The sequence below is a fragment of the Myxine glutinosa genome, chromosome 6 (genome assembly GCF_964187855.1).
Source record: "Myxine glutinosa chromosome 6, kmMyxGlut1.1, whole genome shotgun sequence".
NCBI classification, from domain to species: Eukaryota; Metazoa; Chordata; class Myxini; order Myxiniformes; family Myxinidae; genus Myxine; species Myxine glutinosa.
Window position 1 is genome coordinate 80,340,592 of NC_136266.1, and position 27,759 is coordinate 80,368,350.

The 27,759-nt window shown below is 47.3% G+C and overlaps 1 protein-coding gene across 3 annotated transcripts in view; it reads right to left on the reverse strand.

Moving 5' to 3' along the window:
- INTS11 (integrator complex subunit 11) overlaps positions 1–21,375 on the reverse strand; it is a 108,331-nt gene extending 86,956 nt beyond the window's left edge. Inside the window, exons 1-6 of one of the 3 annotated variants that reach the window (XM_068120461.2) lie at positions 21,304–21,375; positions 19,735–19,855; positions 16,817–16,873; positions 14,155–14,252; positions 13,937–14,010; positions 11,398–11,626 (exon numbers count right to left, since the gene is read on the reverse strand). In XM_068120461.2, coding sequence (XP_067976562.2) covers positions 11,398–11,626; positions 13,937–14,010; positions 14,155–14,252; positions 16,817–16,844 — 429 coding nt within the window. In that variant the 5' untranslated portion in view covers positions 16,845–16,873; positions 19,735–19,855; positions 21,304–21,375. Of the gene's footprint in view, positions 1–11,397; positions 11,627–13,936; positions 14,011–14,154; positions 14,253–16,816; positions 16,899–19,734; positions 20,027–21,303 lie in introns of those variants that run through there. The other 2 variants (XM_078780040.1, XM_068120459.2) reach the window with 2 other exon arrangements.
- Between the last annotated feature and the right edge of the window lie 6,384 nt (positions 21,376–27,759).

Here is a 27,759-nt window from a genome sequence, read left to right on the forward strand (position 1 = left end):
AATCACAGGCAGGGTGATTCATCAATGTGTGCACCGCTAAACTGGGCGCCCCGTTTGCGTCCCATTAGTTGTTGGATGTTAAGGATCTCACCGTGTTTTCCACAAAGAGAAGGCGAGCTATCGCCGGCACTCTGAACAAGTTGACGGCAGAGATACTGTACTTGCACGGCATGATAACCACGTGTCGCACGATCTCTTGTCATGGTCCACAAGATTATCACAGAGAGGTGCAGCTTCCAGCGTTTCGAGATCTGATCCAGGCCTATCCAACGAGACCGGTCCCAGCGTTCTAGGCCCGGTGGTTGTCTCAGACGGACCCGACAACGGCAGTGTTCGTTTTAACTCGATTCGATTCGAGCGCCGACGTGCCGGCGAACAAAACCGGTCATATCTTTTGAACGCGTGGCTCGATTTTTACAAAATAAACTTTTTCTTGAAGGTCTGAACCGTGCGCTCAAAACGATACCGAGTTTGACCCTGAGAGAGCCGTTTTGCGCCGGCAAAGGCGCCTTGTGTGACGTGAGGACCACGTCGTGCTGCATAGATTATCATAAATTATCATATCATTATCGGCGGCGTTATATATCATTAGCGCTATACGACAGAGATACTGTACGTGCACGTCAAGATAACCACGTGACCGGAGCCCACCTGGCGGCGTAAACTCAAAATAACCGAAATGCGAAAACTAAAATGCAGCGCTATACTACGACAGAGATACTGTACGTGCACGGCAAGATAACCACGTGACCGGAGCCCACCTGGCGGCGTAAACTCAAAATAACCGAAATGCGAAAACTAAAATGCATCGCTATACGACAGAGATACTGTACGTGCACGGCAAGATAACCACGTGACCGGGTGGCGAAAGCTCGTAACTCGGATCTCGGCTCGCATCTCAAAGCAATAAACTGCCAGAGTGACGGCTCGTATCTCGAAAAACTCGTAAGTTGGGGCACTCGTAAGTCGAGGTTCCACTGTATATATATATATATATACATATATATATATATATACATATATATATACATATACATATACATATACATATATATATACATATACATATACATATACATATATATATATATATACATATACATATACATATATATATATATATACATATACATATACATATATATATATATACATATACATATACATATATATATACATATACATATACATATACATATACATATACATATACATATATATATACATATACATATATATATATATATACATATATATATATATATACATATATATATATATATATACATACATACATACATATATATATACATACATACATATATATATATACATACATATATATATATACATACATACATATATATATATACATACATACATACATACATACATATATATATATATATATATATATATATTGTTGCGAATATGGAATTTGGCCTCCATATCCGCTTGTAAATATTCCCCTATTTCCCCAATACTCCCCAACTATCCCCAATCCCCCATTCCCTCGTCCCATTGTCTGTAAACAACACTCTGTAGAACCGACCTTCCCCTTTTTCCCCCATTAAATGTCGTGCCCAGGTCCACCGCATCTCACGTAGACAACTTTCGGACATCTTGCTAGTTATTCTTAGTCTATGTCAGTTAAGGACTCCTTTCCATTAATTCTGACTCTTCGTTGCACCAGAATGTGATTATATGGCACCAGTAGTGAGTTTAGGACCTTCCCATACCTCCTTCCATCTTCTTCCCCAAACAACAACAACAACAACAACAACAACTACAGCTACAACAACAACTACAACCACGGCGCGCGGGGGGAGTGTGCGTCCTCCCACCAGCTCGGTTAGCCGCCATGACCATGCGCTCCACGGGGTTACCACGAAGGGGCTCCCTGTCAGCCCCTCATCAAGGGCGGAGCCGGTAACCCCCCCGCATGCACCCAATGAGAAGCAACGAGCCGATTCCATCTGGGGCGGAGCTAACGAGCCGAGGGCGTGTCACTCCCCGCCGGATATACGCAGCGACTTACCGGATGTGAGGTCAGATGCGCCCCGAGCTTGAAGAGGAAGTACCAGTCGTGACCTCCGAGCGCTGTGACCTCCCTGCATCTACTGGACCGTACAGTACCCTGTCCTTGAGCCAAGAGTGCACCTTGAGCCATCGATACCCCGCTTTCCTTGCCATCAATCCCCGTGTGAGTCAGCCTTTTGTCCCGTTTATCTGTCGTCTGTTGGGGTTGATATAAGATTGTGTCTAAGTACCTATCTTCCTTTGCTGTCCCTCTTGTAGTTGTAATCTAACCTTCCGAACGAATATAACCTCCTCCGGAGGTCTTGAGAACCGTATCCCTGGTGTCGTGTCATTTTAATCCCAGCCGTGTGTCTTTTCCTTCATTGATCTAGCGTAGCGCGATTAGTCAACGTTCGGGTATAATCGGGTAACTTGTGCAGACGTGGTCATACCAAACCGCTCGGTAAATAACATCTAAGCCGCGTCTGTAACAATATATATATATATATATACATATGCTGCGCACGCTAATGCTTACGCAAAGAGCAAGCGGACAACGCGGTTCATAAAAGAGTCTGTATTCAAAGTACTCAAACTGCAGCACTAAGCTGCTCAGGGCTGCACGCTCCCCGTATATCGTGAGGCCACGCCTCTCTCCCTGGCGTGGCCCATCCCCACTTGGTGTGCGGGGTGATGTCACCGCGTCAGTGCTTTCGTGTCCGCCACACGCGCCCCCCCAGAATCCCCGCGCACCTGAAGGGTCAGTTTGCGGGGCAAACGGATGACCCGGCCGAAGCGCCCCCTGGCGACTGGCGGCGTCTGGGATGCAGGGATGCCATCTGGGATGCCTCCGGCAGCAGGACCGGGGGGCGGCGGGGCTGGGCGGTGCCGGGGGTCTGCCCGCAGGGGCGCGGCCCCGACGCGGGGGTCGGGCCACTGGTGGTGGATGGTCCACGTCGAGGTGGGCCGGCTTGAGGCGGTCTACAGAAACGCGGTCAGGAGTACCGCCGATGTCCAGGGTGAAGTGCTTCGCCCCGGTCTCCAGCACGCGGAAAGGCCCGTCGTACGGGGGCCGCAGTGGTGTCCGGTGGGCATCGTGGCGGACAAAGACGTACTCCGCCGTGCGAAGCTCCGGGGCGACGTGCGTCGGTGGGTGCCCGTGGCATGCCGTTGGCACCGGGGCGAACCTCTGGGCGGTCTCTTGCAGAGCGGAGCGCTGCTGTGCCGCGGACCATGGTGCCGTGGAGTTGGGGAGGAACTCGCCCGGCACCCGCAGCGGTTGCCCGAAGACCAACTCCGCCGCGGATGCGCGCAGGTCCTCCTTGGGCGCCGTCCGGAGGCCCAGCAGGACCCAGGGGAGCCTGTCGACCCAACCGCCGTCGCGGAGGGTGGCCCGGAGCGCGGCCTTCAATGAGCGGTGAAATCGCTCACACAGGCCGTTAGCCTGGGGGTGGTATGCCGTGGTTCAGTGCAGCCGGACCCCGAGCCCCTGCGCGACCGCCCCCCAGAGCTCCGAGGTGAACTGGGGGCCGCGGTCGGACGAGATGTCTGAGGGGGCGCCGAACCGGGCGACCCAGGTGGCGATGAAAGCCTGCGCGACATCCGCCGCCGTCGTCGACGCCAAGGGCACGGCCTCCAGCCACCGGGTGGTGCGGTCCACCATGGTGAGGACATGGGTGAAACCCCGCGAGGGGGGCAGAGGTCCCACCAGGTCCACGTGGACGTGGTCAAACCGGCGTTCTGGCACCGTGAACGGGGCCAACGGGGCCTGGTTGTGCCGGTGCACCTTGGTGCGCTGGCACGCGAGGCACGTCCTGGCCCAGCCACGGACGGCCTTCCGGAGGCCATGCCAGACGAACTTGTCGGCGATCAACCTTTGGGAGGCCCTCGCGCCCGGGTGGGACAGGCCGTGGATGGCGTCAAACACCTGGCGCTGCCAGCCCGCGGGCACGATGGGGCGAGGACGCCCGAGGGAGACGTCGCACAAGAGGGCCGTGCCTGCGCCGTCGAACGGCACCTCGGTGACACAGAGGCCCGTGATGGCGGTCCGCAAGGCCTGGACGTCGGGGTCAGCGGCCTGGTTGGCCGCTGCCATCCGGGCATAGTCGATGCCGAGGTGGACTGCGTGGGCGACGGCCCGGGAAAGGCAATCCGCCACCGGGTTGTCCTTCCCCACGACGGGCCGGATGTCCGTCGTGTACTCGGACACGGCCGAGAGGTGACGCTGCTGACGGGCCGACCACGGCTCGGTGACCTTGCCCATCGCGAAGATCAGCGGCTTGTGGTCGACGAAGGCCGTGAACGCACGGCCCTCGAGCAGATGGCGGAAGTGCCTGACCGCCAAGTGAAGCCCGAGCAACTCGCGGTCGAAGGTACTGTAACGGCGTTCGGGCGGGCGAAGCTGCCGGCTAAAGAACGCCAGCGGTTGCCAAGCTCCACGCACCCATTGCTCGTGCACCGCGCCCACCGCGTAGTCCGAGGCGTCAGTGGTGAGGGCGATCGGTGCATCGGGCGCCGGGTGCGCGAGAATGGTGGCGTTAGCCAAGGCGAGCTTCGCGCCCGTGAATGCCGTGTCCATCTGCTCGGTCCAGGTAACGTCGCCTTTGCCCGGCTTACCTCTGAGAGCTTCGTGCAGGGGGCGCAGGAGCTGGGCGATACGGGGCAGGAACCGATGGTAAAAGTTCACCATGCCCAGGAACTCCTGCAGCCCTCTGATCGTGCGGGGGCACGGAAACCCCTTCACCGCCTCCACCTTGGCCGGCAGGGGGACGGCTCCGTGCCTGGTGACACGGTGCCCCAGAAAATCGATTATGGCGGCGCCGAACCGGCACTTTGCGGGGTTCACAATCAGGCCATGCTGGCCCAGGCGTTCGAAGAGCGTGCGGAGGTGGCGTAGGTGCTCTTTGCGGGACGCGCTGGCGACGAGGATATCGTCCAGGTAGACGTAGACAAAATCCAAGTCGCGCAGGACGCTGTCCATCAGTCGCTGGAATGCCTGAGCCGCATTCTTCAGACCGAAGGGCATCCGCAGGAACTCGAAGAGTCCGAATGGCGTGATGACCGCCGTCTTCGGGACGTCCTCCGGCCTGACGGGGACCTGATGGTAGCCGCGTATGAGGTCCACCTTCGAGAAGAAGGACATGCCCGCCAAACGGGCGGAAAAGTCCTGAATGTGGGGGACGGGGTAGCGGTCGGGGGTGGTGGCGTCATTGAGACGGCGATAGTCCCCGCACGGTCGCCATCCCCCGCCGGGCTTCGGCACGATGTGCAGCGGCGACGCCCAAGCGCTCTCTGAGCGCCGAACGATGCCGAGTCGCTCCAGGGTAGCGAACTCCGCTTTTGCCACCGCCAGCTTCGTCGGCTCGAGGCGGCGTGCCCGGGCGTAGACCGGTGGCCCGACGGTGGGGATGTGATGGGCCACCCCGTGCTTGACGGCCCCCGCCGAGAAGGTGGGCCGCGTGAGGGCCGGGAAGCCGGCGAGGAGGCGGGTGAATGCGTCCGCTGCCGGAAGCGTACAGACCAACGTGGCCGGAACCGAACCGTTCGGCAAACCGCTTGGCAAGCCGCTCGTTGAGCTGCTCGAAGAGCTGGGCAGCGCACAAGCGAGCGAGCTGAACGTCTCGGCCTGGACAAGACGTCTGCGCTTTACGTCGACCAGGAGCCCATTAGCGCACAGGAAGTCCGCGCCAAGCAGTGCCATGGGCATGTCGGCGGTGACGAACGTCTATCGGAAAACCTGCCCTCCGAACCGCAGAGAGAGGCAGCGTTTTCCGTACGTACGGATGGGCGTCCCGTTCGCGGCAAGCAGCGCGGGGCCCCCGCCCGCGGCGTGCTTGTCTGACGTGCCGGCGGGAACGACACTCACCTGCGCTCCCATGTCGCACAGGTAACGGCGCCCGGATAAGGTGTCCGTTATGAACAGCAGGCTGCTCGAACGGCCGGCGCTCATCGCCACTATTGAGCGCCGGCCCGGGCGTTTCCCGACCTGTTGAAGGAGCATGGCGGATGACATTGCCGAGCCTCGTGGCCAAACTTGGCGTGGAACCAGCACCAGGTGGTGGAGCTGGAGGAGCGCGGCTGGCTCCGCCAGGCCGGTGGAGTTGGCGGGTTTCCCCGCGGTGGCGGTTTTCGCCGCGGCGGTGGGCGGGGCGTGGCGGCTGTCACGAGGTGCGTATCAGCATGCTGCGTATGCTGTATAAGCTGATGCTGTGGAACAGCAGCATCAGCAGCATTAGCAGCATCAGCCACGAGGGCCGTGACGGCCACGCCGACTCTCGCCCGCGTGTCCGAAGTGGCGAAGTACTTGTCGCCAATGCTCGGGGTTCCGTTAGCCCGGTCCCGGCCAACGCGAGGCGAACCTGCGCTGGAAGTTGGCGACGGAAAAGCGCCCGGAATAGAGAACCGGGGGCTTCGTCGCCCAACAGTGACAGCATATGGTCCATTCTGACCGACGGGCGCGTGTCGCCGAGCTCGGGGAGATCCAGGAGGCGGTCTGCCCGTGCGTCGTCCGTGAGGCCGAACGTGGCTAGGAGTAGCCGCTTGAGTGCCTCGTACTTGTGGCCGTCCGGTGGGTGGCGAAGGACGGACACAACTCGAGCGGCCATGCCGGGCCCGAGGGAGGCGACGACGTGGCAGTAGCGCATGTCGTCGTTGGTGAGGCGCCGAAGCTGAAATTGGGCTTCGGCTTGAACGAACCAGACTTCGGCCTGGGCCTCCCAAAATTCGGGAAGTTTAATCGCCATTGCCTTGTCGTTGGCCATTGCAATGGCGTCGTGTTCGGAAGGATCGCTACGGCAGATCCAACGTCAAGGTCACCATATAAAGCGCGATGCTGCGCACGCTAATGCTTACGCAAAGAGCAAGCGGACAACGCGGTTCATAAAAGAGTCTTTATTCAAAGTACTCAAACTGCAGCACTAAGCTGCTCAGGGCTGCGCGCTCCCCGTATATCGTGAGGCCACGCCTCTCTCCCTGGCGTGGCCCATCCCCACTTGGTGTGCGGGGTGATGTCACCGCGTCAGTGCTTTCGTGTCCGCCACACATACATACATACATACATACATATATATATATATATATATATATATATATATATATATATATATATATATATATATATATGTATATATATATATATATATATATATATATATATATATATATATATATATATATATATATATATATATATATATATATATATATATATATATATATATATATATATATTGAAACATCTATATAATTATAAAATTGAAATCTTGCGTGTTTGTATGTAACATTCGATCGGTCCGGGGGCGTGGCTTACCCCTTTGAGAGAGTAGTAATATCCACCATTTTATTAACTCGCATAGCTTTGAGGCCTGTTTTGTAGGCCCGTGGTGTCTTGCTCTCTCTCTCAGTTTTATTTCAAATCAAATTCGATATATCATTTCATTTTTCACAGTCGCTAACATAGTTTTAGACTCGGTTGAAAAAAAACGGGAAGAAAATCCGATGAAAGTTTCCGTTTATAGAACGAAATGAATTCTGAAAGGCTTGTATCTTCAAGGCCATTGAGTCTGTCTCACGCCTTTATCTTCAATGTAAGTCGCCATCTGATTTCATTTTTATCGATGGTTTTAGACTCGGTAAAAGAAATAATTGAGAACATTCACGCACACACGGGAAATTGCAGATATATTTTAAAAATCGCGCCACGTTGATATACGAAAATACACCGCCTAAAATAACAGGCATACAGTATATATCTTCGTTATTTTATTCAACATTATTACCCGGAAGTAAAATATGTTTCAGGAAATTACCGAGAGATATTTCTTCGATTTTTTTAATTACTTATATGCGCATACACTTTAAATAGGTTTATTTGAAATCTTTAATTTTCACAATGTAATTTATTTGTCATTTGATAATCGGCAAAACGATAGCACAAACACAATACTATTTGCAGGAAGAATGTCGTATCAACCCTCCGACGGCGCTACGGACGCGGACAACGAATCATACCTCACGTCTATGGACGCGAATAGCAACATCCGCACGAGTCAGTCATCAATGATTTTCATTGACGCGCCTGGAGGCACAGGGAAGACGTTTCTTATTAACCTGATTCTCTCTAAAGTGAGAGCGAGTGGAGAAGTTGCCCCCTGCGGTGGCCTCATCTGGCATAGCTGCTACCCTCATGCCTGGTGGAAGAACAGCGCACTCAAGGTTCCAAATCCCTCTGACACAGAGGGAAGATGGCGTATGCAACATCGATAAAAATTCCACTATCGCAGACCTCTTTCGAAGTACAAAACCCATCGTGTGGGATGAGTGTCCTATGATCAGGAGAGAGTGTTTCGAGGCTGTGGATCGCACGTTGCGTGATGTATGTGACAAAGACGAGCCTTTTGGAGGGATCTTGACGATATGCTGTGGTGATTTCCGTCAACGTGATCGGAGATAAGGGCCGAAATCACGTGTCACAGGTAAGTGATTTAGAACGCTGGAGAGGTGAGCCTTATGGCTTGCTGGCCAAAATAATCTCCCTGATGATGTCCAGCGTTCGCTTTAGTTCTATTCTCATATCTATCCAAACTGACATTGACCCAACGGGTCATGGGTCGTCTAGGGGTAGCATCATCATCATCATCATTGGCTGAGGGGTCACATCATTGGCTGAGGGGTCACATCATTGGCTGAGGGGTCACATCATTGGCTGCGGGGTGGCATCATTGGCTGAGGGGTCTTCTCCTCACTGCTCATTACTAAAAACTGCTCTTCTATGTGAGGATTGATAAATAAAAGCAATTAGAACCAGTAAATTTAGTTTTATATGGCATTTTGCCTCTCTATTAGAAAGTGTGAGAAAATTATATATCTTCACCATAGGTTGACCTTTGACCCCCACTGTAACCATGGTAACCCCTTAATTATATATAATAACATTGACCCAACGGGTCATGGGTCGTCTCGGGGTAGCATCATCATCATCATTGGCTGAGGGGTAGCATCATTGGCTGAGGCGTAGCATCATTGGCTGAGGGGTAGCATCATTGGCTGAGGGGTAGCATCATTGGCTGAGGGGTAGCATCATTGGCTGAGGGGTAGCATCATTGGCTGAGGGGTGTCGCCCCTCAGCCAATGATGTCGCAGCTATGCCAGATGAGGCCACCGCAGGGGGCAACTTCTCCACTCGCTCTCACTTTAGAGAGAATCAGGTTAATAAGAAACGTCTTCCCTGTGCCTCCAGGCGCGTCAATGAAAATCATTGATGACTGATTCGTGCGGATGTTGCTATTCGCGTCCATAGACGTGAGGTGTGATTCGTTGTCCGCGTCCGTAGCGCCGTCGGAGGGTTGATACGGCATTCTTCCTGCAAATAGTATCGTTTGTGCTATCGTGAGGGGCGACATCATTGGCTGAGGGGCGACATCATTGGCTGAGGGGTGGCATCATTGGCTGAGGGGCGACATCATTGGCTGAGGGGCGACATCATTGGCTGAGGGGTAATAAAGCTTGCACCGAACTCTTCATTGCACCGAATTAAATAAGAGTAGGCCCCTCCGACACCCCATGGCAGCTTCCAAGTGCCAGGTTTGCCAGGTTTGCTGCAATTGACTCTTTAGCCACTTTGCTGCATTTCATCCACTGTTTGCTGCATTTGACTCCATTACGCACGAGGTGACAAACGGAGAAGAAAGGCGTGTCTTCACCTCATCATCGGGGGGGAGGAGTCAGCCAAGCGCGAGGAACAAGGCGTGGCTTTGCCAACGCGTCATCAAGAGGGGCGGGATCGGTAGCCCTCGCGACCAATCAAGGCCGAGGCGAGCTGACCGAGGGGCATTGGCTGAGGGGTGACATCATTAGCTGAGGGGCGACATCATTGGCTGAGGGGCGACATCATTGGCTGAGGGGCGGCATCATTGGATGCGGGGTGGCATCATTGGATGCGGGGTGGCATCATTGGCTGAGGGGCGACATCATTGGCTGAGGGGCGACATCATTGGCTGAGGGGCGACATCATTGGCTGAGGGGCGACATCATTGGCTGAGGGGCGACATCATTGGCTGAGGGGCGACATCATTGGCTGAGGGGCGACATCATTGGCTGAGGGGCGACATCATTGGCTGAGGGGCGGCATCATTGGCTGAGGGGCGACATCATTGGCTGAGGTGTAGCATCATTGGCTGAGGGGTCACATCATTGGCTGAGGGGTAGCATCATTGGCTGAGGGGTCACATCATTGGCTGCGGGGTGGCATCATTGGCTGAGGGGTCTTCTCCTCACTGCTCATTTCTAAAAACTGCTCTTCTATGTGAGGATTGATAAATAAAAGCAATTTGAACCAGTAAATTTAGTTTTATATGGCATTTTGCCTCTCTATTAGAAAGTGTGAGAAAATTATATATCTTCGCCATAGGTTGACCTTTGACCCCCCACTGTAACCATGGTAACCCCTTAATTATATATAATAACATTGACCCAACGGGTCATGGGTCGTCTAGTATATATATATAAATATATATATATAAATATATATATATATATAAATATATATATATATATATATATATATATATATATAAATATAAATATATATATATATATAAATATATATATATATATATAAATATATATATATATATATAAATATATAAATATATATATATATATATAAATATATAAATATATATATATATATATATATATATATATATATATATATACATACATATACTGTATGGGTATTCCCTCATAGGTTTTTGTCCCCTGCCCCTCTGACAAAGTCAGAGATGGAGACATTAAAATGAACTCCTTTCGACCAATCACCTGACCGACCATCTGTGCATGTACTTTTCTGTTCCAATATTTCAAAAACAGTTGAACATTTCACTTTCATATTGCAAATATTTATTCCTCATGGCATTATCTCAACGCAATTAGATCACGGCTGTTATTGGTTGAATTGTGTTGCCCTGGCAAACATCTTGACAACTTGACTTGTGTATGCGATATTTCAAAAAAACATTCAAGATTTAGCTTTCATATTACACAGATCTATTCCTCATCCCACCCAAAAGGCGAGGGATCAAGAGTATCAGCTCCTTGTTATTAACCAGGAACTTCGACAATATTTGTCTGTATGTTACATTCCACAGACGCATTCCCCTTTCCACATTTATCCCATGTCTTAAGCTTGCGCAACACGGTTTTGCTGAATGTGCCATTTTACAGGAACCTAACCATCTCATTAGACGAGGGTTAACTATACTAGTAGTATCACACTACTACCACTGTACCAAGATCCTACAAAAAAAAAAATCTGACATACTTAATAAACAGGACCACAAACAACCATCACATTAGTCACAAGTCTGTCTTAAATGTTACCTGGAGAGTTTGATGCAAGTGAACAGTCACCACTTTCTTCATACAGTCTTTAATCATTTGTGACGTGAAGAAGTTGGTTTCTCCCTTGCGGTCCACAGTGATCTTGCGATAGTCTTCAAGCAAGATGGGGCAAATGGCCTTGGTTGGGTGAGTCATGTATATTGGTCCATCGAAGCCCACCATTTCTGACATGTAGGGCAGCGCACCACAATGGTCCAAGTGGAAGTGGCTGTGAAAGTCACAAAAAATATGACATTACAACAACAACAAGAAAAAAATCAAAACGTCACGTTTTTCTGATGATGCAACAGACAGGGTGCATGAGGTCCATAAACTGATAGAGGATTAAAGGGAACTGGTAGACAGACATTGCACATGAGTGAATGAGTGGCAGGAAGTGGAGGGGAGTCAGAAAGAATAGAACACCGGGGATGGGTATGAGAGAAAGCATGACGTGATGATGGCCAGCATTCTTAGAAGACCAGAGAGAAGGGCACGAGACAACAATTGAGCGAATGTGGGTGGGAGGAGAAAAACCAACAGTGAGGTGTTAAAGTCCACAAACCTGCCTAAGGTGTGTGAGAAGCAGACCTTGGGACTCGGTTTCTTGCTGACTTATGCAAATAAGAGAGATCTGAACTCTAATGCCTACAGTGGAACAATACGGGAAGCAACTGCACCAGCCAAAAGAGAAGACCATACTCTATGATGCTTCAATGAAGCACTTATGAAATGTAATGAGCTCTTAGTTAGGTCTACTTTGTTTTTTCGTTCAAAATTTTTGGAGATTAGCAAAACTATACATTTTTGGAATATTCAGAGCATGAGGAATCCAAAAATTAATGTTGGCATTTGCGTAGACACCTTTGCGAAAATGACACTCAGGACAGTGATGAAGATCTGTAAAAGCATATTCCTGAACGGTATAGACCTAGTAGATCCTTGGTATAGGACTTATAGTTCAATCTGATACTAACAAGGCTGCTTTCTTGCTTTATAAACCCATACCTATAACTTCAAAGGACTTGCAATATCATGTATTATGTAATACAGTTATATCACAAATATAAAGACAATGGTTTTCAATTACCTTTGTTTGTTGCTTTTCTATAATCCTGAGCACTATTTTGAGGCCTTTATTGGATTCCTTGACCCAGAAAACATAAGATTAGCATATTTAATTAAGTTTCTAGGTTGACCAGAAGCCGAGATAGCGCAAAATATGTATTTTATGGCGGCCATTTTGAAAATCAAAAATGGCGGCCATGCAGGTGTCTGTGCAAATGCCAACATTGATTTTCCGATTCTCCATGCTCTGAAGATTCCAAAAATGTATAGTTTTGCTAATCTCCAAAAATTTTGAACGAAATTATATTTGTTAACATAGTGAACCTGACTATCTTCATCACTGTCCTGAGTGTCATTTTCGCAAAGGTGTCTACGCAAATGCCAACATTAATTTTTGGATTCCTCATGCTCTGAATATTCCAAAAATGTATAGTTTTGCTAATCTCCAAAAATTTTGAACGAAATTATATTTGTTAACATAGTGAACCTGACTATCTGAGCAGCTCAATGTGGACTTAGCTCTGTAGAAAATACCGAGGCAATTTTATGCCTTAAAGAGGCCGGTGATGTGCTCTGCCCAAGACAGGTTGTGACATTGTGAGGCCAAAGAGCTCTTGCAGAGGTTGGCAAGAGAAGTATAATGCACGATTGAAAGCATGCAAATCCTTATATGGCAGGACAGAGTGAGAGCCCAGGATTTTCCACGTTGAAAGAAATGTTTCAGGTAACTAATGACATGTTTTTTTCTTGATCTACAGAGATGGATGTTGCAGCTGTCTCTCAGTAGTATGGTCTCGTGTTGTGCACAGTATGGTCAATTGGTCATCCACAATATGGTACAGAGGATAATCCAGTGAAGTGGAGAAGTCAATGATGAAATGCAAGAAAAAGGTCATTCCAAAAACGCCACCTTGCGGGGCAGAATGTAATCAAGAGCAACCCAATGTTTCCATTCGCAGAGAAAATTGAATCCTTTGCAGTGGGGTAGACAGGAGGGACCAGTGTACAGAGAATGTAAGAGTATTGTGCCTTGTTGAGCCTGCTCTCTCATCTCTTTAACTGAACAGAGAAGGTGAGCTATTTTGCATTTAAATAAATCAAGATGGAGGCAAAAGCTTGAGTCTTGTCCATAGTTACAAAATGACCAGCATGAGAGACAAGCATGGGAGACATTATTGCACTTGTAAAATCACAAATTTTATCACAATACAACCTTTGTAATGTCCATCTCTGATTCCAAGCTTGTAACAATATGAAAGGAAAATATTTGCATGAAAGACAGAAGCAAATAAGCAAATAAGCAAGCTAAAACAATTGCTTCAAGATAAAGGCAAAAATCAACAAAACGACAACCACAAGCGTATCAATGATAAATTAGTCAAGTTATAATCACAAAACAGTTTTTCTGTTTTGGAGGTTGAAGCAGAAGATTTGTTATGAAAAAAATATATATATATTTTTTTTCATTCACCTTATTATCACACAATCCAGGAATTCGGTGAGACGGCCATTTTGTGTGATATAGGAAAAATCTGGAAAACGCCTCTGTCGGGGCAAAAGAAGAAACATATACACTTCAAAGACAAAAGGTTGACATAGGACATCAAATTAAGAATAAAAACCAACTTGTGATGATCTCGTTATGGCAATTGCCAAATTGAGCAATGCTGATTCAGGATAAAAACTCACGTCATCGTTGTAACCCATGTGCATGCCACAGTCCAACATGATGTTCCGGCCTCCAATGCTAACAAGTATGCAGCTCCTGCCCACATCCTGCCCTGCCCCTGAAAGTACAACACCGATAAAATAATGTACAATAATGTGTGCAGACTCTTGTACCTACCACTGAAAAGAAAAAAAATAACCTCTCTTCAATTAGGAATGTTCCAAATTGCTTGTTTATCCAATAATCTTGATTTATATAGCATGGTATATCCCCTTAGATTACAACAATACAGATTACATGGAAAATTTCATATTTTTTAATTCTGTGAAAAGTCGAAAATTGTTAATTAATCATAATATTCAACAAATTCTTTTTTATATTGCATTAGGGGGATTCTACACAATACTGCCTTTTTAGTTAATCTGGAACAAAGCTTATAGGATGACGCATTGGCTGTCCGTCCATCAGTCCATCTGTAAACACTTGCAACTTCTTCTCTTAAACACTGATCGGATAAAATGGCTAAAATGATGTTTGGTGTGGTAGAACTCAAGTTTGTTCTCTTGGCATCCTCCCCCTCCACCTGGTATAAGTAGGTCACCATAAAGTTTAAAGGTCCCAAAGGTACTTGAATTTTGAACTATTTTGGCCACCATTTTGGATTACAGGAAAACCTTGAACAATCTTCTTCCATCAAACCACTTAACCAATCAATGAATATGAATGAATGATCGTTTTAAGGCCATTTTCCCCGCTAGAGCAGGGGTTAGCCTTGCGGGCCCCATGACAATCATGGTTCCCTGTTTGAGGCAATGTTTTTATGGCCGGATGCCCTTCTTGACGCCAACCCTTAGTCGCCTCTTACGATGCGCAGGGATACGGTGTACCTATTCTAAACCGGGGCACACACCGGGACAGCTTTTCTGTTTTGCAATCAATGCAAAACTTTAAATTTGTAATTAACTACCCAAGGCAAATAGAGTTTGTTAACAATGACATCATCAGTCACGTGGTATGGCAGCCATATTGCATCACAATAAAATCTTTAAAATCCTCTATGAAACTGCTTAACTGATCAATACAAAACTTTACATATGTGATAGACTACACGTAGGAACTAGAACTGCATTCGTTAGAGCGCAATCTGCATGCTGAACACTTTACGTTATGTATCCACTGATAGGCCCAATCTGGATCCAGACCTGAACCAAAATCTAATTGGCTTGTTCTTGTCACCTAACCAACTCAGACACATGGTTTTGTGATAATCCGTCTACAACTTTGTGATATATTGTGCTGTATATAGTTTTTGGCCCCATCTCTCAATGGTGAAGAATCACTTTTAAAAATTCACCAAAATCTAATCAATTCATTCTTGCCACACACCCAACCTGTTCACCAAACTATGTCCAAATCTGTCCAAAACATTTTAAGATATCCTGCTCACAGACAAACAGACAGATAGGGGTGAAAACATAACCTCCGTTCACCTTCGGGGGCAGACGTAAAAAGCAGCAAAGGATAGCTAAACAAGCAAGCAAAATACTGGGAGAAAATTTTGATTTAACAGATAAATATCTCAGCTGTGTTGTAACTAAGGTTATTGACATAATACAGGACAAGGACCATCCACTGAACAATCACTATCAATGGATGAGGTCAGGGAAAAGACTGAAGGCTCTGATGCAGATCACGTTGTTATTTAAATTATTTTGTTCCACATTCTATAAGAGTTTTTATTGAATGATGATAATGATGGTCTTGCGTGGCTTGGGGGAGAGGGAGCGGCTGGTGGTTGGCTGATATTACGTGATAGAGGTTCTTTGGTCTATGTTTGGTTATATCAAGGTCCGTTTTAGTGTTTAATGCTTCGTGTGTAATGTACAGTCTTTATATTGTGGAGTTTTCATGTATCGACTGTGTTTGTGAACTTGTATTCAAAGTATATGCTTTGGGTTTTTGTTGGTTACCGCCCCCACGGAAGGTGAAGTGGACTGAGGTTATGTTTTCACCCGTTTGTCTGTCTGTTTGTCTGTCTGTCTGTAAGCACGATATCTTAAAAAGTTGTGAACGGATTCGGACAAAACTTGGTGACCAGGTTGGGTTTGTGACAAATACTAATCGATTAAATTTTTGTGAAGATCTGAATCTGGATACTATCATTTTACAAGTGATTCTTCACTATTGAGGGGTAGGGCCATAAACGATAAATAGCAAGACATCTCAAAAAGTTGTGGATGAGTTATGACAAAACTAGGTTAATGAATTGGGGAGGTAACAAGAACAAGCTAATTATATTATGGAAGTCCGAATGTATATCCGGCCTATCAATGGAATGCAGAACGTAAACTGTTCAGCCTGGTGGAGGTATGCGCTCTAACAAGTGCCGTTCTAGTTTGTTATACAGTATGTTATTGTTTGAGATATGGTTTGTGCGGTATAATTTTTTATATTCATTTTTGATGTTCTCTGCGTTTTAAAGTATTTATATTTGAAATTTTATTTGGTTAAATTTAGTGATTTTATGGAGCTTTTATCTTTTTTGACATGTAAACTTTTCGTTTTTGTTTTGAAAATGGACAATAAATTGAAAGTGAATTGAATTGAGAGGATAGAGATAAAATTAAAGTCTGTAATCCATGTTTTTACCAAATCAATACTGCAAAAGCTAAGCATACTCACCCAGTGGAGTCACCTTGATTTCCGGCATTGATACTTTCCTCTGCTTGGTTCCTGTGGCTGACAGGACACAGAAACGTTAACTCTGTTGGAAAAATACATATCAGCACAACTATGAGTAGATATAGTGCAGGAACTGAGTGGGCATAGTACAAGTGATGGTGACGAAATGCGAATCCTATTTACCCAAGGCCCTTATGACATGACAGGGACACATTTGCCCCCATCAGTATCATAATGCTTTAATGCCAGAATCATAGAAATAGGAGAAGTATGCAGCCATTTCAGGAAGTAGGCTTTCAAGTTCTCATCACTTAAATGATATGCCACCCTGATGATCCTTGAGTTGAACGAAGATATATGATTTATCATGAGGTGACATCCCAACTCCCGTATTATTTTTTTTCACCACAGCTGGTGCTGTATTGAATCTCAGGTGTGAATGAATGATTGTTTCAAACTTAGGATTATACGTCTTTGCGCTAACACAATGTGCATTGATGCGATGATTGCCAAAACAGACTATTAAAATGGTAATTTTTTGAAGATTCAAAACTTTTGGTTGCACCTGAGAAATTTAATCAACACAGATGGGGTTAGTGTTTTGGGGCCGGGAGACGGAACCGGAGTTCGGCAGATTGAGAGGGGTTTGGATCGGTGCATAAAATTCCACCATATTTGCAGACATGCTCCTCAGGAAGCTGTCCAGTCTGAAGACAATCCCTGGCCAGTTCAAACATTACTTAAAAATAAATAAATCAAATTCGGTCCAGGAACGTGTTCAAGCCCTGATGTTGGTCATTCTTTTTTCTTTTCTTTTTACTTTCCCCTTTGACCTGTGACCTAGCAAAGGTCAACCCAAAGTGAAAGAAGTGGCTTTGACCAGAAAAAAATCACCCTGGGCTAAAATTAGATGATACCATCGTGTACAGCACCTCGTTCTACTCAATGAATAGAGCTTTTGACAAAATATATCACGAGCCCCAAACTCACTTTCTGCAAGTTGCCATATAAGGCATAAGTAACGAGTTTAATTTGAACTTCAGCCCTCCCTTTTCCCTGCAGGGGATGCAGATGCTAGAATGTAGGTATTGCTGCAAGTACTGTAGGGGGCCAGTGCTCCAAAGTTTGTGAAACACCTTTGGTTTCAAGTCTCCCCACTGGTCATTAACACCCTCTGAAATGTGAATTTTTTTGCTATTTTTACCAAGTTTAGGCCAAATAAACTCATGCACAGAAGATCCAAAAATAATCACCCAAATATATTTTTGGGTAGATTTTGATGAGATCTCCAAGAATCAAGCAAAATATTTTGTTATGCATGGATTTGAGATTTTTGAAGTTGCATTTGTCATGTAATCCAGGATTGGTTATTGTCACTTTTGTGAGGTTAAAACACATAGTCCGAAGCAAAGTGACGTCTTCCTTCAATTTTGCACTGTCTGGGTATAGATCTACAATACAAAGTGGCAGGGTGTGCTTCCAGTGAGTGGCAGGGTGTGCTTCCAGTGGAAAGGTGTGCGTCCAGTAGCAGTGTGTGTGTGTGTGTGTGTGTGTGTGTGTGTGTGTGTGTGTGTGTGTGTGTGTGTGTGTGTGTGTTTTCAGTGGCAGGGTGTGTGTGCTTCCAGTGGCAGGGTGTGTGTGCTTCCAGTGGCAGGTTTTATGTGCTTCCAGCAGCAGGTGTGCTTCCAGTGGCAGAGTGTGCTTCCAGTGGCAGAGTGTGCTTCCAGTGGCAGGGTGAGCTTCCAGTGGCAGGGTGTGCTTTCAGTGGCATGGTGTGCTTCCAGTAGCACAGTGTGCTTCCAGTGGCAGGGTGTGCTTCCAGTGGCAGGGTGTGCTTCAAGTGGCAGGGTGTGCTTCCAGTGGAAGGGTGTGCTTCCAGTGGAAGGGTGTGTGTGCTTCCAGTGGCAGGTGTGTTTCCAGTGTCAGGGTGTGCTTCCAGTGGCAGAGTGTGCTTCCAGTGGCAGAGTGTGCTTCCAGTGGCACCGTGTGCTTCCAGTGGCAGGGTGTGCTTCTAGTGGCAGGGTGTGCTTCGAGTGGCAGGGTGTGCTTCCAGTGGAAGGGTGTGTGCTTGCAGCGGCAGGTGTGTTTCCAGTGGCAGTGTGTGCTTCCAGTTTCAGGGTGTGCTTCCAGTGGTAGGGTGTGCTTCCAGTGGTAGGGTGTGCTTCCAGTGGTAGGGTGTGCTTCCAGTGGAAGGGTGTGTGTGCTTCCAGTGGAAGGGTGTGTGTGCTTCCAGCGGCAGGGTGTGCTTCCAGTGGCAGGGTGTGCTTCCAGTGGAAGGGTGTGCTTCCAGTGGAAGGGTGTGGGTGCTTCCAGCGGCAGGTGTGTTTCCAGTGGCAGGGTGTGCTTCCAGTGGCAGGGTGTGCTTCCAGTGGCAGGGTGTGCTTCCAGTGGAAGGGTGTGGGTGCTTCCAGCGGCAGGTGTGTTTCCAGTGGCAGGGTGTGCTTCCAGTGGCAGGGTGTGCTTCCAGTGGCAGGGTGTGCTTCCAGTGGTAGGGTGTGTTTCCAGTGGAAGGGTGTGTGTGCTTCCAGTAGCGCGGTGTGCTTCCAGTGGCACTTGCTTAGAGCTGAGAGGTTATGAAGCTACCAAAACCTCACCTAGTTACATTTTCTTTATTTAAAACCACACTGTACATACACTACAGTACGTTTCAACTATTAGTATTATGGACCAATCAACACGCTGTAACCAATTACAATACGGAAGTAAAGACCGGGATTCACAACAACATATCATCCTCCTATGACTTATCTCGTACATCGATGATGATTATGATCGTTTCAGGTAACGGTGCTTATGGGATTAGATGAGTACAAAGTCCCGCAATTTGCACGGATGGTGTGGACACCTGCACAGGTGGGATGGGTCAAATTGCCTCATCCTGTATCCTTGTATTTTTGTAATTGGTAGTTCTTTCTTACCGGCAAAAGAGCACAAGAGAACGAGCCTCCAGGTGACCGAATTCTTCCTGCTTTGGTCTCCAACACGAAGACAACACGTGCTCTCCCACCTAGCACATGCCAAGGAATGTCCCTTCCCAATCTAGGGTAGGGAACAGTCGAAGCCACTGGAAACCAGCCATCCAACCAATGCTCAGCTCACTCCAAATAGAGTGGTTGTCGATACGAGCACTGAGTAAATAACTCAAACCACGAGTAAACAATGAAAATGTTGTTGTGATTGTTGTTGATTGCGACCCCTATTTTCTGAGAGAAAAATATCGTACGTCACCACTGCTTCCTTTTTTTTCTGCAAATTCGACAACATTACGTGAATTCAAACATATTTAAGTTTTAAACCATCTAAGACTGATTATTGATTAAACGACGAGACGGATTGGCTGAAGGATCGCAATATAAATCCGATCTATGAAGGCAATCATATTGCCATGGCTGCTACACATTGCGCAACTGTACCGAGCCAGAAGACTAGTCTTTATACAAGTTGCATTTCAATAACTCGTTATCACAGTAAACCTAGAATATACCCATCCATGTTTATCCAACCGCTTTGAGTCTGGGAGCTCGGCGGTTCAAACCCCGGCCGAGTCATCCCAAAGCCTTTAAAATGGTAGGCAGACCTACGTACGTGCTGCTTCCTTTCTTAACGCGCAGCATTTTTGCCTAAGTCACACGTAGGCGGATTTGTCGGCGACTACTGGCGACTGGAAAAATCGCCACCACCCGCCGACAATCGTAATGAAACCGTAATGGACGGTCGCCTGTAGTCGTGGTTATCCTCCCCAGGTCGGCTGCAGAGTGCAGTCGGCAAGAGCCACAAAGGGGCCAAATATATTTTTTAATGTTTAAAAACGGCGCGCTCAGTCGCACTCGAAAAAAATCCGCCATGCTGTCGTGATGGAACCGCCATGCTGTCGTCGGTATCCGTAATAAGAGCGTAAAGCGGCCGCAACCCAGTCGCTCATAGTCTTCCGCAATCGCCCCACCAGCTAGCACGGCAGAGATGCGAATGCCATACGGCCTTCCTGCAGCATCTTCCCGACTACGGGCCGACACTGTTGCGGCTGCATATCGACTACAGAAGAACAGCCACGTCTCCCCTGCGGCTATGGCAGACTGACGACGACAGCAGTAGGACTAGTGGCGGCCGAGTTAAGGTGGGTTTTCACGGGACACGCGAACGGTTCGCGAAGGATGCGAATGTCGAAAAAATGGCAAAGTCCAACATTCGTATTTTAGGCTCCAAAAGTTCGCCAAACATGCGCGGGGGTTCGGAAGCGTCGTCAATTGTTCGCATCCTGTTTCAAACATTTTTGAAATACCCGCCGAACAAAAAACGACTCCTGCGAACAATTGACGCCGCTTCCGAACCCCCGCGCATGTTTGGCGAACTTTTGGAGCCTAAAATACGAATGTTGGACTTTGCCATTTTTTCGACATTCGCGAACCGTTCGCGTGTCCCGTGAAAACCCACCTTTACGGCCATTGGCGACACAGATACGACTGCCTGGTGACTGCATTACGACATACCACGATTCCATGGCAAGACAGGATGGTGTGAGGGTCTCCATGGAGTGAGGTCCTGTGGTGCCGACAAGGATATGGCTTTATTGTTTGGACTTGGGACTTTTGGGAACTTTATTTTTGGGACTTTGGTCCTTTGGAAACTTTATTTATGGGACTTGGGACCAGTGAAAATAATTAGTTGGACTTTATTTCCATTCTCTCTCCCTGCAGAAAAGTTTGATTATTACATTACAATGATACATCTTTATTGGCGCTGAGGAAGCGCCTTTAGCGATTGACTTCCAGCCAGTGTAACGCTAATTCCTGTCACAGGAATTCGGAGATCATATAAGTGGGCGTGGCAGTTCCTGATTGGTTCGTGTTGGGGAACGCCTTCTCGCTGCCGACGTGACGTAAATTCGCGCACGCGCACTGGTGAAGCTTACTCGATCTTACTCGATCCCATATTACATGTACTTTCATTGCATACAAATTATACTTCCTCCTAGAAATTCCAAGCCCGAACCTCAGCGCAATCCAAGAGGATTCACTTGTTAACTTTCTTATTGTACATCAAACATCTTTATGCTTCATGTCATACATCATTGAAATGAATAAAGTGAAATGTAAAATAGAGAGATAAAGATTTAAAAAGTTGTGTGAATCGTCTCCAATCGTCGGCGGTCTTATTGCAGTCTTGCAGACGTCGGAGTAAACCGCCACCCGGCCCCAATGCAGTCGCCGCGATCCGCCATCGGTCGTAATCTAGCCGCCAGACTGTCGCCACGCTGCCGCCGTGCATCCGCAATGCAGTCGTCGATCTTCAACAGTCGCCATCCCACTCGGGGCGTGGTCGCAATGCAGTCGCAATGTGGCCGCCTGCAGTCGCCATACTGCCGCCTGACCATATTTGACCGCCCGAAATCGCCAGTGGTCGCCGAAAAATCTTGATCGCCGGCAGTCGCCGGTAGTCGCCAAAATATCCACCTATGTGTGACTTAGGCATTTAAAACGAGAGAGCACGGACAAAGTGTAAGATAAGATGGCAACCATCGCGCAGCCTTTGGTTGATGGGCATTATCGGCCTTTGTTACTTGAATGTGAGGGAGCTCGTATAATCTACCATATAAAACACAGTCAGTTTGTGTGTTTGTGCAGATGCCTGTCCCCTTTCATAGGGGTAGGTTTTAAAGGCCAATTCTTAACACGAATGTGTGTTCACTACGGTCTATTTTTGAGGAGAAAACAAACTCGAAAAACATTTTGCATAAAAGAGGAATTATGTCTCTTCTATTGGAAATGTAGACGGTGGCTTGCAAACCGCCTCAAGGGTGGTGTACAGCAGCGTTTTTTTTTTTATAACAATAAATACAAGGTGCAGGGAGGTGAAATTCGCTGCATGTGATGTGCAACGTGCGCAGGGTAAAATGAGTGTTCATTTATATCCTTGTGGTGTCTACTCAATAAAGAAGATATAAGCACGCCTGACACTAGGCCGAGGCTTCAGACTTTGGCATGCTCACGAGGCTGCACCATCGAATAAACTGTTCCAACCCATCATATTTGACAGGCTTTTTACTAGCAATTCAATAATGACTGATGATACTACAGACATAGCCCAGGCATAACTCAGCTGCACATTCGAATCCTCACACATGCAAATGGCCAGACATAACCGCGACGACGTGAGCGTGTGCATATAACATCCTGCCTTAGACGAGCCAAAAATACCACCAAGGGTGTCCACGTATAGTGTAACATCACGCTATATTGACACGGAAGGGGTCACTGTTAACTCTGGAAAGTGAATTAGGCCTACCACTTACCAGTCAAATTTGAACAAGGATAAAGGGGAGGAAGAACTCAATAAGAGTTCCTACACAAGAGATTTCAACAAAAGAGGCCACCAAGACTGTGACGGTTTCCAGCCTACAGGGTTTTTTTTTTTTTTTTGTATACAAGATCGAGGCTCGTGAAAGAGCGAAAATATCCATGCTCTATTGTAGCGGTTACCTTATTGGGGTATAATCTACGGGCACGGGCCAGTGGGGCTTTTGATGGTGTGGGCGTGGCGTGCGTGCGGTTGTTAAAGCCACGCCCTCCGAAGAGGGTTTTGGCTTTATAAAAGCTGTATGAGTTCCGTTCGCGTGAGGAGTTCTGTTGGAATAAAGGAGCTTTGAACAACCAGAAATGGCCTCGTCCTCTCGTCATCCGCAACTCCTACATTGGTGACCCCGGCTGCCCCCGAACGTTTTCGGGGGCTTCAAACGAACATGGCAAGCGTGCCCTGGCCAGGGAAGCCACCTATATTGGTGACCCCGGCTGCTCCCGAACGTTTTCGGGGGCTTCAAACGAACATGGCAAACACAGTTTAGATCGAACTGCCGGAGTTTTGGGAAAGACGGGCGGCCGTTTGGTTCGTGCAGGCTGAGGCCCACTTCGCCCTTCGGAACATTTCCGCGAGCGACACGGCGTATTGTTGGGTCGCGTCTGCGCTCGGCTCCTCCACTGTGACCAGGATCCTCCGAAGGGACGCAAGTACAAGATGTTGGCGGCACTGCTGCTCGTCTCCTTCGCGCGCACTGAGGCCGAGCACTGCTGCTCGTAACCTTCGCGCGCACTACGGCCAAGCACCTCCTCTGCGACCAGAGTGATGAGCCTTCTCCAGGATCCTCCGAAGGGACGCAGGTACGAGACGTTGGCGGCACTGCTGCTCGTCTCCTTCGCACGCACTGAGGCCGAGCACTGCTGCTCGTAACCTTCGCGCACACTGCGGCCGAGCACTGCTGCTCGTAACCTTCGCGTGCACTGCGGCCGAGCACTGCTGCTCGTAACCTTCATGCGCACTACGGCCAAGCACCTCCTCTGCGACCAGAGTGGTGAGCCTTCTCCAACGTGCGCTAGTGCTCGTAACCTTCGCGCGCACTACAGCCAAGCACCTCCTCTGCGACCAGAGTGGTGACCCTTCTCCAACGTGCGCTGCTGCTCGTAACCTTCGCGCACACTACGGCCAAGCACCTCCTCTGCGACCAGAGTGGTGAGCCTTCTCCAACGTGCGCTGCTGCTCGTAACCTTCACGCGCACTATGGCGAAACACCTCCTCTGCGACCAGAGTGGTGAGCCTTCTCCAACGTGCGCTGCTGCTCGTTACCTTCGCACGCACTGACGCTGGCGGCACTGTTGCTCGTCACCTTCGCGCAACTCCTACATACTACAACTACAACTCACGAAAACTCTATAACTACAACTACAACTCGCGTGTAGAAAACTACAACTCGCACAACTCCTACTCCTACTCAGCAGCCTCCCCCGAGGCCTTGACCAGTCCCCTTGGTTGGCTCAACCACACGGCAGGGCCGTCCCCCATCGGGTAAGTCCCCGGTGGGCGGGTCAACCGCGCACGCCACGCCCACACCATCAAAAGCCTCACTGGCCCGTGCCCGTGGATTATGTCCCAATAAGGTAACCGCTACACTATCCTTCAAATTCTGAGTGTCAAGCAAGCAAGGAAGCAGCTCCCGGAGTCTGGCTTGAATCGTCGACCTCCAAGACTCGGAGTAGATGCTCTAACTAACCATTGTATTCTACCGAGTCTGGTCCTAGATTTCCATCAAGATGGCTACATCATATTTCCCTGATTCTATGGGTTGAATTCTCACTATGTCACCTGGTCTTATGGATCCCTTATGTAGTTGTGGCAATTGGCAAGCACTGTGCAATTTTCCTCCTTACAACATCTTTAAATGTCACTGTGTTGGTTTGATACCTTGAATCTGTCGGAGAATGTTGGTATCAGGGTTTTCATCCTTCAGCGCATGTCTCTGGGAAGGACAAGGTGACAGTACCTCAGTCTGTCTTTTTCTTATGTTGAGCAGACCCAGCTAAAGGTCCTCCATGCCTGCTTTAAAATTTTTGCATCATTTCTTCATGATCATCATAGATGTTTCCAAAGCATCATTACTTCTGCCACCGAAGGTGGATGGAGGTTGTGTTTTCACCTCCGTCTGTCTGTTTGTCTATCTGTCTGAGAACAGGATATCTGAAAAAGCTGTGGACAGATTTGGACGAAATTTGGTGGGTAGGTTGAGTATGTGACAAGAAAGAAACGATTAGACTTTGATGAGGATTTGAACCCAGATCCGGATCAGTAAATTTTTAAAAGTCAATATGGCTAAAACTAAGTAATTGAATTGAATTCAAAACATACCTGGGTCGACTTTCTCCATGAGTATTGTTGGAGAATTTGTAGCTGAGAGACTCAAGACTCCAATGACCGGACACAGGTTTACAAAAGGTCTGGTTTATTAACTGGTTATTCACTTCATTCCATTTACCAAATAATACCGCATAATTCAATGGACCAGGTTAATTCTTTTCGCATGGTCCTTCTCGTTCGGCTGATGTTCCTCCGCCACTCCCGTTGGTCAGAGCTCCTCGTAGCAAGTCCTTTCGACTCCACGTTTGCTCTCGTTTATATGGACAAACTGGACTTAATCCCCTTTTCGCTGACCGTTAATCCTTTCTCCGCTAATGCCCCGAGGTCATGCGTGCACCGAGTCCTGGCATCAGCTCGCTCCCCTCCTGCTGTGAGTTCCGTTTACCAAACGATAGGGGGGTGCTTCAGCCAGGGGCTGTGACCAGGTGGACAAGAGATTATCATGTTCGGGCACATTCCTAACACTCATTTACGAACTCGTCTTTCACATAGTTTGCAGGTAAAATGTATCTGCTTTGTTACCAGGTTAATTAATAAGTTACCAGTGCCAATTAATAAGTTACACTGAGTTACACTTCCACAATTCCCTCATCTTTTTGTTTTTTTGTTTATATTAACCATTAATCTAAACATCAATATAAGTAAACAATCAATCACTACAAGTAAACATCATTACAAGTATAAGTAAATAATCAATCACTTTGGTAATCAAATTCCCTTGGGCATACACCGTCATCCTGCAAGAATCACAAAACATTTCGTTGGTCATTGACTCCTTCCATATCGTTCAATCTATTGCATTTGCATCACAAATATATTTTCAAAACAACACTTCACCATCACCAAGATACAACAATTTCACTTCATTTTCAAGTTTTATAAAGCATCTGCACCATCTGGCAAAAAACGTTTGCCTCCACACAAATGTTGACTTTGTTTGAAAGGAAGGGCTGATCACTTGTGTTTGAATCCTGGTATGAAACATTTTCTCCTAATGTCTTCATAGCTCCTGCACTACTTCGTGTAGGATTTCGCTGTTGTGGTAACATTTCGGAGTCATAGACTGACCCTGCTCTCCTTGTAGCATTCTTGCCACTTTTTGCTGTACACCATAGTAATTCCTGAACAAGGCCTTCACCCAGTTGTAGTCGACTTGCCTCCTCCCTCATTGTGAGTGGGCAGCAAGTATTGGTGTGACGTTGATTGGCCAGCAAGATGTGGAACAGGGATGCCGGATGCATCCACAATGATGTTGGGACCATGGTGTTCAGGTCATTCATGGTCCTTACCAGGAGCAACCAGCAGAATCGTGCACAGCTGTTGTGACAAGGGCACAGCCGTTTTTTGCAGCTCCATGCTGGTTCCCCGGACGTTGGTGAAGTAATAACATATGTCCCCGCATTTCACAGAGGTTGCAGGTAAAATGTCGTTGTCCTGCAACTTCTGATGTGGTGAATGTTCGAAGCCTTCGAACAAGAGTAAGTGATCGCCTTTCTTTCATATGTTGCAGTGTGATCCAGGCAAATGGTCACATAAATTTCCTTGGTGAAGGTAAGCATTCACCTCCAAGTTACACGGGAGAATGTCTTCATCATTCTTTGAGAAAGAGGGAGTATGCCACGATTAACTTCATTTTTTAGCCACAAATTTTCTTTCTCGAACTTCTTCCCAATTCCGTTAGCAATCCCTCCAAAATGTGATCTCGTCTTATCCTTATGCTCAGTCACATCTGAATCTGCTTTCCGCACACACTGGATCAGATAGGGTGCATCTTACCATGAAATCAGCATAATCATGTATATCTTCCGACAGTTTCACATTCAACAATTTGTTGTTTTTCCTTAACACAAAAAGTTATATTCATTTATATGCGTCACACAAATAATATTCAATCAGGTATGTATTTTATTACTAAACTAAGAATAGCATTGTATATGATTACAATCACAAACGGGAATACCTAATTCCCAACAACAATTTTTTCCAAACCAACAAATTAAACATAATGTATTATTACCATAATTCCTCTCCACTTTTTCTTTTCCCTCTTTTTCCTAACAGTGTGTCACTCGTGGTGATATGAGTTCACTGATATTGTAATTGACACAACTCATAACATTGTCGTTATGCCATTATCTTAATTCTACTGTTTCATTTGCAACATCACTTGATTTAATCTTTTAATCTCAGTATTTATTCATATCATCATACCAATCTTTCTATTTTAGGTCCATATTTGTTTCTATTCTTATCAACCTCCTACG